A 13,055-nucleotide genomic window follows, 5' to 3' on the forward strand; every position below is an offset into this window, starting at 1 on the left:
CACTACCTTCCCTGTTCTTCTCTGAGGCTTGTCGCTGATCATCTGTTCCCTGTCATAGGGAACGACGATCAGTGAAGTCACATGTCCAGCCACGCCCCCCTACAGTAAGAAACACACAATAGGACACACTTAGCCCCTTTAGCGCCCCCTAGTGGTTAACCCCTTCACTACCATTGTCATTTTGACAGTAATCAGTGCATTTTTATAGCACTTTTCGCTGTGAAAAAAATGACAATGGTCCCAAAAATGTGTCAAAAGTGTCCGCCATAATGTCGCAGTCATGAAAAAAATCGCTGATCATCGCCATTACTAGTAAAAAAAAAAATATATATTAATAAAAATGCCATAAAACTATCCCCTATTTTGTAAACGCTATAACTTTTGTACAAACCAATCAATAATTGCTTATTGAATTTTTTCTTTACCAACATATGTAGAAGAATATGTATCGGCTTAAACTGAGGAAAAAAATAGTTTTTTTTATATATTTTTGGGGGATATTATAGCAAAAAGTAAAAAATATTGCATTTTTTTTAAAATTGTCGCTCTATTTTTGTTTATAGCGCAAAAAATAAAAACCGCAGAGGTGATCAAATACCACCAAAAGAAATCTCTATTTGTGGGAAAAAAAAGGACACCAGTTTTGTTTGGGAGCCACGTAGCACGACCGCGCAATTGTCAGTTAAAGCGACGCAGTGCCGAATCGCAAAAAGGGGCCTGGTCCTTTTAGCTGCATAATGATCTGGGACTTAAGTGGTTAATAATACACCCAACATCATACCTCCCAACATTTTGAGATGGAAATGAGAGACGCCTACTAGCAAATGTATGTAGGCATAGGACACGCCCCTGCCACACACCCTTAAAGGAGAATTGCCCAAAAAAAAGGTTAATTAAATGCACAAGAGCTTTTTTTTTACCACTACTATTCCTTTTATATTGGCTTTAAAATTTTACAAATGCAGCAATTTAAAATTTGGATGAAAGGTTTAGCACTGGTAACACTTTTTGAAAGATAAAAAATGCATTTTATATACAACTATGAGAATCAGAACAAAATGAAGGACAAATAAGGAGGAAAGAGGGGCATTGCTGCAAATCGGGGACAGTCCCTCAAAATCACGGAGAGTTGGGAGCTATGCCCAACATCACGGGAGAAGGTGGAAGCCGAGAGATAAAAAATGAATTCTAACTTAAGAGGCAGTTAATAAAATCACAACTAGGTGGCAATCTGAATAATCATGAGTGGATCGCACAGACAGGAAGTGATGTTGTTAATAAACAGGAAGTTCCAGGTCAGAGGTGAGTCGGGAGGAAGTAGAGAGGAGACATTGCAGGAACTGGCAGTAGAGGAGGTAATAAGATATTATTTTATATTTACACCCAGTAATCCCCCGTCATGTCCGTCATCTTCCTCCATAGTCACTGTGACGTCTTTTATCTCCAGCAGATGCTCATACATTCATAAATACTTTGTATAGTTATTAAAAGGAGTCCTCAGAACAAAATGAAAACATAGGTAGATGTATCGCTGTATATCCTTTCTATTTCTGCCAGCACTAAAAATATCCCACCCATTTGGCCACCACTGTCCACAACCATTTCCTCTCCAGGTCCATTCACACCTCAGGTGATCACGGCATGGAGGTAATCTACCTGTCGATAGAGAAGAAGCAAGGACGACTATGGGAGGTCGCATGATATTATTCTGATCTCTGAACTTATACTGTATTTAAACCAAAAGTTCTTCTTATTTAGGATAAAGAAGAGACTGGTTATAACCCTTTAAATATTGTATTGCTATGTGCCCCATTAGTAAGATTTAACTTCACTTCCTGTTCAATAGATCTAACAGGAAAACGAGAGGCAATCTCTTTAAAGAAGATCTGTCATTCCATTTTTTGCAGTCCAGTCCCCTTTTAGACAAAGTACATGTAGTACATTCTCCCATGCTTTTTAAATATAACTAAACTTTTTTTTTAGTTTTGGATAAAATGAAGAGGAATTAGGACACCTGTCATTTGCTGTCTGTGTCCCCGCTAAGGAGATTCATCCTTTCTATTTGTCCTGTTTACCACTATTTTGAAAGTGAAAGTAAATGAAAATCTCAGATTCTGGGTTGTCCCCAGAAAAGTAATAGAGGGGAAATCTTCCAATGGGTACACTAGTTCTGGTGCCCTTGGGGTCCCCAGGTAATTCCCCTTATGTTCAGGGATTTCCTCTCACTTCCTGTTTGGCTATAGGACAGGAAGTGAAGGTAAATCTCTGCTATAGGACGCAGATGGGGAAAAAATAATCTAACAGGGGTTATAAATCTCCCTTACTCTATATAAAAAAAATAAAAAAAAAGTTTTGCCTTTATTTCTACTTTAAGTGCTTTCTAACCCTAGTTATGAGGTCTGGCCTACCCTCTGATCCAACCACGGTTTTGAAGGAGACAGCTGATTTATAAATACAGCTTCACAGGACATCACCCATCACAGCGCCTCCATCTCACTGCCTGACAACAGAGGTAACCAGTGCCACGGAGATTCTGGAAGTCACTCAGAAGATCATTGAGTTGCTGACAGGAGAGGTGAGCGGTGCCGGGAATTCTGGGACATTATCCAGTAACAGACAAGGGATGTGTCTGGATGGTGACTGTATCATTGTGTGTGTCAGGTTCCTATAAGGTGTCAGGATGTCACTGTCTATTTCTCCATGGAGGAGTGGGAGTATTTAGAAGGACACAAGGATCTCTACAAGGACGTCATGATGGAGAATCAGCCGCCCATCACATCACCGGGTAAGAGGAGACTTTATTGTAAAGGAGAGAGCAGTACGGAGGCTCCACCTAGATCCCCCATCATCTGATAAACACATAGAAACAATGTATTCAGTCAGTGTGTGTGTTTCCTACAGATGGATCCAGTAATGGGAACCCACCAGAGAGATGTCCCCGTCCTCTGTATTCCCGGGATTCTACACAGGAGGATCCCACCATCCCTCCCCATCAGGGTGAAAAACTGAAAGACATCAAAGTTGAGGTTAATAACGAAGAGGAGATGTTGAAGAGTGGAACTCAGCAGTCTATGGAAGGCGGAGGTCCTCTATCTTCCCGGGATTCCACACAGGAATATCACAGCTATACACACCATGAACATGTAGGTGGGACTGAGCAATAGAGCTTGTTTTTTGCAGTAACTTTCTCCAGATGTTATATTTTATCCTCTTTGGGGTTTAGGATGAAGAACTGAAAGACATCAAAATTGAAATTAAAGAGGAAGAAGAAGAGAGGTTGGTGAGTGGAGATCAGCAGTCTATGGAGGAGGGGGAGATGATTATGGAAGGTAAACAGGAGGAATCTTCTCTACATATGGACACAAGTAAGTAAACATTTTTATTTTTTTATTGTATTTTTACTTTTTGCACATGTGTTAAATGCACATTTTAGGCCTGAAGATTAGTTAAAACTCCCAAAACTCTATTTTAACCACTTGACCACCGGAGGGTTTTACCCCCTTCATGAACAGGAAATACAGGTCATACAACACTACCCAAATGAACTTTACAGTATATCATTTTTTCCCACTAATAGAATTTACTTTTGGTGGCATTTGATCATCACTGTTTTTTTGTTGTTGTTATTGTTAATTATATAAATAAAAAAAGACTGAGAGCCGGTTCACACAGGGGCAATACAACTTTTTGCACGACTTGGACATGACTTGAGTGTGAACCACAGTGCGACTTGAGGCGACTTACAACGCGACTTGAAGTCGCCCCCAGGACAGTGGAATTTGCCAGTGGCTTATCATGAGGGAAAAACTCCACACCAAATTTTAAATAAAAATCCGGCATGGGTTCCCCCTCCAAGAGCATACCAGGCCCTTAGGTCTGGTATGGATTTTAAGTGAACCCCCACCACCGAAGAAATGGCGTGGGGGTTCCCCCAAAATCCATACCAGACCCTTATCCCAGCACGCAGCCCGGCCGGTCAGGAAAGGGGGTGGGGACGAGCGAGCGCAACCCCTCCTGAACCGTACCAGGCCGCATACCCTCAACATGGGGGGTAGGTGCTTTGGGGCACCCCAAAGCACCTTGTCCCCATGTTAATGAGGACAAAGGCCTCTTCCCGACAACCCTGGCTGTTGGTTGTCGGGGTCTGCGGGCGGGGGGCTTATTGGAATCCAGGAGCCCCCTTTAATAAGGGGGCCCCCAAATCTCGGCCCCACCCTATGTGAATGAGTATGGGGTACATCGTACCCCTACCCATTCACCTGGGGGAAAAAAGTGTCACACTACACAGGTTTTTAAAGTAATTTATTAGGCAGCTCTGTGGGTCTTCTTGCGACTTCTTCGCTCTCTCCGGCGTCTTCTCCTGCTCCCCAGTGCCTTCTCCCGGGCTCCTCCGCTATCTTCTTCCAGCTCTTTTACTAGCGGCGGCCCGGTCTTCTGTGTCCCTTTCTTCCCTCTTCTCTTCTTCCGATGTTGACTCGACGATCTCTCCAGCTGTAATGCCGTTTGCGCAACGATTTATAAAGGCATGGGGCGTGGTCACTGGGTGATGTCACCCGGTGACCCCGCCCCTTATGACGTCACAGTCCCATCATGACACTGGCTGGGAGAATCATTAACGGACACTGATATTGCTAGTGACAATAATACAGTGATAGAGGTGATACTGTACACCGTATGAAAGGTCCAGCTCCATTCCTCAATATAACGTCATGTTCCCAACAAATGAGGAGGCGATACTGTACACCATATGAAAGGTCCATCTCCATTCCTCAATATAACGTCATGTTCTCAACAAATGAGGAGGAGATACTGTACACCATATGAAAGGTCCATCTCCATTCCTCAATATAACGTCATGTTCTCAACAAATGAGGAGAGATACTGTACACCATATGAAAGGTCCATCTCCATTCCTCAATATAATGTCATGTTCCCAACAAATGAGGAGGAGATACTGTACACCATATGAAAGGCCCATCTTCATTCCTCAATATAATGTCATGTTCCCAACAACTGAGGAGGAGATACTGATATTGCAGGCTTGGCTGGCTTAAATCAGGTTTGGTCTCCACCCAGAGATTAGCCACATTAATCACCTTGCAGGTGGACAGACAGACATGGAGAAGGCCATATGAAAGGTCCATCTCCACAACTTTTGATAGGTCTATCTTCCTTTATTCTTCATCTTATTTGTGTTATCATTGGCCAGAGCTCTGACAACCTGTCAAATGCTTGACCAACTTACATCACTCAATTAAAGACACCTTTAACATTTTACAAAATTATTTCTCTTATCGTCCATGGACGGACACAGCTCCTTAAATCTTGACAAGTGGGTTATGTTCCCTGTTTACAGGAGAGGACTAGGCAGAAACATGTTAAATAGTTAAATACATGTTACATTAACAGAGTTGAACAGCCCCGCCCAGGGGGCGGTCCCTCCAGACATAACCCTCCTCACTGCAGCTTGCAGCCTCAGTTTCGTTCTGCCTAGCAAAGGAGAAGGACGTATGGCTCCCTTTGGGCCCAGCGCCCTGAGGAGAAATTTTATTTTATTTTACTTTACTTTTTTCTTGAAGAATCTTCTTTCAACTGTTGGCTGAGAGACAGGCTGGATATTATAGATCCTTGTAGTCTACTCAGTCCGACCAGCAAGCGTGGGCACACCTTTGCAAAGAGGCTTGGTCTGCCACGCCATACCTCATGACTCCTGAGGTGGCCGGTGAGCTTTGCTCCGAGGTCCACATATGACTGAGCTGTGGTGTTGCCTCAATCACAGTGGACCGGGCCGACAGCTACCTCCATTGCGGTTGTAGGTCTGTCAGGAATGCGTCAGCGAGTCCTCGCTCGGACGGGTAAGTACAGTCCCTCCTGCTTCGGTGGGTTGGTACGGCTGGGCATTCCTGGGGTTCGGGGGTCCCTTCCCCTTACTTCCCTGCTCCTTTCCCTTGCTGCATTGCTAACATTGCCGCTGTCAGGGGGGAGGGGGCCTTCCTGAGGGGACTGTGTTATCTGGCCTGTGTTTTTTCTTTTTTGTATTGGGCTTTCCTGTGAGGTAAAAAGCCCTGTGATGAGCACAGATGTTTATGATTATACTTCAGCAGACGCTGACTGATTGGTGACACCTGTAACGGTTTTGCTTTTTATGCTGTATCTGTGACTTGTCCTTAAATAAAACAGCCCTATGAGGCTTTTCCTGTTTAAACACAGGTCCCTGCAAAAGTTACCTCACGGTTCTTTTCCTCACAGGCAGCGCTGTGCAGTCTCCTCCTGAGGGAGTCCCCTGGTTACACCTGGTCAGCGCAGCAAGTGGGTGAGAGGCCCTGAATAGGGCTCTAGGAGCTTTTGTCTATTTGTATGGACAGGTGTGCATATTATAATACACACTATATGTAAATATTGGAGTCAGTATCTGGGTCCTTCCCCACATGCTGGTGGTGGCAGCAGGTGTTGGCACCTGTGATTCCCACAGAGTTTTTATTGTTAGTCCTGGACACAGTTTGTGCCAGGGTGGGGGTGGACTGCGGGCGGGCGGTAAAAGAGTGCCCCCTTCCCCCGTTATCCCCTGGGGAATGCTCTGTTATGGAGCCATGGACTAGGTACCTAGTTAAAAAAAAAAAAAAAAAAAAAAAAAAAGGCAGAATAAGGCATTTATGGGTGCGCTTTTTACTGCTGCAAGGGACTCTCCTAAGCTGCATAGTGCAGCTGGGTTTCCGCTGAGGGCTCGGTCTTTTTTGGATCACACATCAGACCGCTGTGTAGGTTTTTCCTTCTGTGCCCTTCTTTGATAATTTCTGAGATGCGGAATGAGAAAAGCCACTGAGGGCTTTTGTAGTCCCTCACCGCCGGGCGGGAACCCCTACTTGTATGGATCTGACTGATAGAAGATCCGAAGTACTGACCCGTTCCATGTTTACCATGCTGGGGTCTGGCTTGCGGCCTATTGTGGCCACTACACTGGGGTCTCAGTGGTCGCTGGCGCTATTTTTTGGGAGATTTTTCAATTACATTGAAAACTCCCATTGGCGCCCATTTTGTCGTAGCCACGCTATGGCGCAGCTTACATTGTGCTGGCCTTTTTCCTGTGGCCGCGTTCTGAACGCTCGGCGGCCATCTTGGAGTAGTCCTGACCCCTAGTGCTGTATACAACTCACAGAGTGAGCATTTTGCACCAGACAGTGGAGGAGCACCGACTCTCTCCTGAGGTTATTAGCCTAGCGGACCAGCTGGTCCAGGGCCTCATCTCATATAGGTCTGTGATGCTTCATTGAATGCTGCGCCCTTGTTATCCAGGGCGTCTGTTTCAGAATGGTTTTATGCACACGGTGGTGTAGTGCTTAACTCCATTACTTGGCAGCAAAAGAGTCATTGGTTCGAATCTGCACACTGACGCCAATCTGCCTGGAGCTTGCATTGTCGCTCCCTGTGTCTGTGTGGGTTTCCTCCGGGTACTCCGGTTTCCTCCAAAGACATGTGTGCATACACCTACATAATATACATACACACTATGTGTGTGTATTATTTAGGGGCAACCCTCCCAGGCCGTCAAAGGCCCAGCTGGGGGACTAATCTGTCCCTGGGTGCATAAGCCGATCACGCCGGCACCCAAATCCTGCCAATGTATATAGCCTTCCCTCCCTGTCTCTAGGTGGGAGGGGCGGCTTGCAGGTTCACAATTCAGTGAAACCTCCCTGCTCTCCGACTAGTGGGTCTGCGAGGTGGTCTCTTCGGAGTACTAGATAGGGTTTCCTCCTATCCACAGAACAAAGTTCTGTCCTTGTGTCTTCCCCTCCCGGCACGTCGGTCTGCCTTGGGCAGTGTGGGATTTGCTAAGCTGCAAGGTAATTTTACCTTTCCTGCAGGACGAGAGTTTTGGGGTTTTCTATGGGCCTCAGGCCCTAAATACCTTTGTGAACGTCGGGTAGTTCCGCATGGAATCCATTTGTTCGGTGGTAGCTGCGCTTCATCCGGGGGATGTCCTGACATCAGGGACGCATACATGCATGTCCCGTTTTGCACATGTCACAGTGTTTTTTTCTGTGCTTCGTGATGAGAGAAGGGTCTCTGTCAGCCTGTGGCCCTCCCTTTTGATCTGGCGTCAGCACCATGGGTTTTCAGCTAGGAGCTCGCACTTATTTGAATTTTGTTGGGACAGCGAGGCTTTGCCTCATTGGCTACTTTGACGACTTTCTTCTGAGAGCAGCTTCTGTCTCCGACCTAGTGGATGGGTTATTCCCATTCAGACCCTCCGAAGATTCGGGTGGATGTTAAACGTTTAGGCCAGAAAGTGTAGCTCAGTGGCAGCAAGCCTGCCCTACATGTGTGCGACCCAGGGTTCAAATTATGGGCATGCTAGGTTCCGACTCAGCGTAGGAGTATCTAGTGTTGATCCAGACTCCTCAGTGGCAAAGGTCCTTCTTCCCCTGGAGAAATTGCAGACTCTTCAGTCTGCGGAGAAGGTATTGGCATCACGCAATCGGTCTTCTCTCCGGGCGCCTGCTGGTTCAGGGTCTGTGGGTAGCCTCCTTCAAGGTGGTACTGTATGCCCAGTTCCACACCCTGGTTTTCCAGTGGAACTACTGTCCAGGTGGTAAAAATCTCTTGTCTCTGAAATCATTAGATTCCTGTGCGCCACCTAGTCAGAGTCTCTCTGAGTTGGTGACAGAGATTCCCGACTCTTCGGTCCGGGAAGTTGTTCCTTCCTTCCAGTGGTCGGTGTTTACGACGAATGCCAGCTCACGGGTTGTGAACCTGGAGGTTCACAAAACTGGGGGGTCCAGTCGGCCCTGAGTCGCTGGACTTGCGTGGACCTATGACCACACCTCCTTGAATGTGTCTGGTCTCGGTAGCTACCCAGGGTCGGGCCTGGCTAGTGCCTGGTGGAAGACCGCCTGGGAATACCAGGTGCTGTCTACTGTTCATTGTCCTACTATTTTAGGCGATCAGGCTATGCTTCTCCTTGTGGTCGACCAATCTGGTTTCAGCCGGACAACGCCACGGCCGTGGCTTCAGTCTACCATCAGGTATGCCGGCAGGCAGACTACTGGAGTCGCCAGATGCTGGACCAGGGCGACTGGTCTTTGTGCTTGGGGTGTTTCGGCTCCCTTGCAGGAGGTGAGCCTCACATGGCATGGATCTCCTGGCAGCTTGTCTCCGCCGCAAGGGTGTCAGTTAGTGGCCAGGTCTAGTGATCTTGTACAGACGCGTCAGTCGCGCTGGTGGCCCTGTGTTGTCTGTATCGGTGATTTTTTGCCATTCCTCCATGGTAGTTGCTTCCTCGGCCGCTCCACAGAGTGGATGCTGAGGAGATCCCGATGATTCTAATCGCTCCAGATTAATCTCGGCGTCCTTGGTACGCTGATATCGGGCGCCTGGTAGCGGAGGCACCCTGGCGATTGCCAGGGCAGGAGGTTCCTGTCTCAAGGTCCCATACTTCCTCCTGTTGTACAGTCACTGACTTGCTTAACATGGTTATTGGAAGCCAGACTTTAGGTGACCAGGGTCTGTCTGACTCGGTCATCTCAACAGGGCACCGTAGTCTTCTTCCGGAGGATCTACCGTCGCACCTCTCTTGGTGCGAAGGGATGGAGTGACGTCCACGGGCGTACTTTCAATGTCCAGGGTCCTGCTGTTTTTAAAGCTTGGATTGGATCTAAAAATTGCTTAAAGCACCGTTTGGGGGCAGATTTCAGCCTTGGCTGTGTTCTTTTAGTGGCCTTTTTGCGGCCCTTTCCCTGGTGGGTCCCCTTTTTTTGTGTGCAAGGGGTTTGTCATATACTTTCCCCTCTTGGCCCATCTCTTCCCCCATGAGTTTTGACTCTGGTGCTCTCGGTTCTTCAGGAACCTTCCTTTTGGAAACATCAGAGAGATTTTCTCTTGACACTATCTCAGAAGGTGGCCCCTTTAGTGGCCTTTACCTCTGTTAGAGGGGTTTCTGAGTTGGCGGTCTTGTCTTGCAAGCCGCCATGCTTGATCCCCCATAAGGATTAGGTGATGGTGCACCCGCGACCTTCCCTTCTTCCGAAGGAGGTTTCGGCCTTTCATACTTTAGGCGTGGTACGCGCTTTGCGGGTATACCAGCCTACTACGGCTCCATTTCGGAGCTTCTGACTCTCTTTTGTGTCGGTGTCTGGTCCACAAAAGGGCCTGGCCGTCTCGTCGACCACCATTTCTCGGTGGATCGGGCAGGCCGTCATACAGGCCTATGCTCCTAAGGGCGGGCCCCCCTTTCCGGTCACGGCACTTTCGACCAGGGCAATTGGTGCTTCCTGGGTTTTTTTTTTTTTTTTTTCCCGACATCATGCGTCGGTCTCACAGGTGTGCGAGGCGGCGATTTGCTCGTCCGTTCACGCTTTTTCCAGAATTTACATGGTTGCTGTGAGTGCATCTTATGATGTTTTTTTCAGCCGCTAGTTTTTGCCGGCGGCTGTTTAAAGTTGCACCTCCTCCGTTGAGGAGCTCTGCTTGTTTTGGGGTGAAGTTAAAATTGTTTTTACTGATATATTTCCCACCCCTCGTTTTTTGACACTGCTTGGGGACGTCCCACTTGTCAAGATTTAAGGAGCTGTGTCCGTCCATGGACGATAAGAGAAAATAGGATTTTTTGTACTCACCGTAAAATCCTTTTCTCTGAAGTCCATGGACGGACACAGCTCCCACCCCTCCTTTTTAGGTTTGTACTGCTTGTTACGAACTGAGGCTGCAAGCTGCAGTGAGGAGGGTTATGTCTGGAGGGACCGCCCCCTGGGCGGGGCTGTTCAACTCTGTTAATGTAACATGTATTTAACTATTTAACATGTTTCTGCCTAGTCCTCTCCTGTAAACAGGGAACATAACCCACTTGTCAAGATTTAAGGAGCTGTGTCCGTCCATGGACTTCAGAGAAAAGGATTTTACGGTGAGTACAAAAAATCCTATTTTTCACCAGATGGACAGTATATTTCAGAGGGAAATTGTATATTACCTGCAGATTTTAAATCCGAAGAAAATCGCTTAATACAGTCTTCTTCAGGAGAAAATTCCATCACTAAAATGATACATCACCGCTACTGTTTGAAGACATCAATGGATTCCTCTTATCCTGAGAAATCTTCTGATGAATCACATACTATGAATTCAGACATCAATCTCTGTTCTCCCAGTGTGGATAGAGCAACATATCCATCTGATCCCAAGGACTCCTCATTAGGTAATGAAGGGATTCACATAGAGGAGAATCCATACTCGTGTTTGGGGTGTGGGCAATCTTTCAGGATGAAATCCGAACTTCTTGTACATCTCAGGTCTCACACCAGCGTGACCTTTTCATGTTCAGAGTGCAGGAAATCTTTTACTGATGAAAAAGAACTTCTTTTACACCAGAAAACTCACAAGAGTGAGAATACTTATTCGTGTTCAGAGTGCGGGAAATGTTTCACTGAGAAAAAAGGACTTCTATGGCACCAGAGAATGCACACGGGTGAGCGTCCTTATTCATGTTCAGCCTGCGGTAACTGTTTCACTAGGAAAAACGCACTTCTACAACACCACAAAATTCACACGGGCGAGCGACCGTTTTCTTGCTCGGAGTGTGGGACATCTTTCACCCGGAAAGGAAGCCTTACTATACACCAGAGAAGCCACAAAGGCGAGTGGCCCTTCTCTTGTTCAGAGTGCGGGAAGTGTTTCACCGTGAAAGCCAAACTGCTCGCACACCAGAGGAGCCACACCGGCGAGCATCCTTTTTGCTGTTTGAAGTGCGGGAAAAGTTTCACATGGAGAGGAAGCCTTAATAGACACCTGGAAAGTCACAATGGAGAGCGTCCGTTTTCATGTTCAGAGTGCGGGAAATGTTTTATACGTAAAGAACATCTAGTTAAGCATCAGTTTACACACGTCTGATGATACTGTTAATAAATGTATATTGGCATTAACCAGGTGGTTTTGTTCAGTCAACTTAACAACTGTGTGTACCTGTCTTCATACCCACTGTCAAGGTCTGGGATCAGGCTCGGAGGCCAGTGGCTGTAGCAGTAGAGAGATTCGCTCACTAGTCAGCTACACAAGCAGATCCCCCTGACAGATGATGCAGGCTCACCCAAGGTGTGGGTTCTAAGCACTAGCTGGTCTTCACCTGATGGTGGAGATGGGTTTCACTCCATGCTCATGCCAGGCCACGGGCCTCTAGATTCCCCCAGAAGGAAGACAGCAAGTGGGGGTCAGGTAGCAAATCAAGCTGTTGGGGAACATGCAGAAAGGCTGTCAATAAACAAACCAAAAGGTCAGTAATGAGTAGTAGCTAAATGGTATCAGGCAGAAACGTAGTCAGTAAACAAGTCAAAGGTAATGAAGATAAAGACAATAGCAGGTATGCAGAGTAACATATTGGCTGGAGAGAGCACAATAATCTGGCAAACAGTGTAAAGGTATGGCTTAAATCAGGAAGTTCATGGGTGGAGCAAAGAGTTTAAAGTTCACCAGAAACCAGATACAAGGAAAGGTTGTCCAAGGAATTGGGCAGGTAGCTGTTCAGAACCTTGGGTGAAGAGCCACAGCCAGACACTGCAGAGGTCCCAGGTTCAGATCTGGATCCTGATGCCCACTTTCTTTCATTTTAGCAGTCACCATAATTCGTAAAGTTTTTCATAGGGAGGAACGGTTTAACTAATGTACACACATACACATGTGCATCCCTTTTCCACTTGATTGGCTTTAAAGTCAAATTTTAGGCAAAACGTAACCGCTCTTAATGCACCCTCCCAACTAGGGATGAGCTTCGAGTTCGAGTCGAACTCATGTTCGACTCGAACATTGCCTGTTCGGCGAACAACGAACAATTTGGGGTGTTCGCGGCAAATTCGAAAAGCCGCGGAACACCCTGTTAAAGTCTATGGGAGAAATCTAAAGTGCTAATTTTAAAGGCTAATATGCAATTTATTGTCCTAAAAAGTGTTTGGGGGCCTGGGTCCTGTCCCAGGGGACATGTATCAATGCAAAAAAAAGTTTTAAAAATGGGCGTTTTTTCGGGAGCAGTGAATTTAATAATGCTAAAAGTGAAACAATAAAAGTGAAATATT

General features: G+C 46.6%; 1 protein-coding gene and 1 long non-coding RNA gene across 2 annotated transcripts; both read left to right on the plus strand.

Annotated features, from left to right (window-relative positions):
• Window positions 1-1,314: 1,314 nt before the first annotated feature.
• LOC120909492 lies at window positions 1,315-2,696 on the plus strand. The gene is made up of 3 exons (XR_005741272.1): window positions 1,315-1,355; window positions 2,391-2,575; window positions 2,662-2,696. It is a non-coding gene; the product is annotated as an uncharacterized LOC120909492 (long non-coding RNA).
• Window positions 2,697-2,969: 273 nt separating this feature from the next.
• LOC120909485 (oocyte zinc finger protein XlCOF6.1-like) lies at window positions 2,970-11,912 on the plus strand. Its single transcript, XM_040321261.1, has 3 exons — window positions 2,970-3,143; window positions 3,224-3,365; window positions 10,928-11,912. Exons 1-3 carry the CDS (start codon window positions 3,045-3,047, stop codon window positions 11,878-11,880), a joined length of 1,194 nt encoding a protein of 397 aa, XP_040177195.1. The 5' UTR covers window positions 2,970-3,044; the 3' UTR covers window positions 11,881-11,912.
• Window positions 11,913-13,055: the final 1,143 nt, after the last annotated feature.

This window comes from Rana temporaria, chromosome 8, assembly GCF_905171775.1.
Source record: "Rana temporaria chromosome 8, aRanTem1.1, whole genome shotgun sequence".
Classification (NCBI taxonomy): domain Eukaryota; kingdom Metazoa; phylum Chordata; class Amphibia; order Anura; family Ranidae; genus Rana; species Rana temporaria.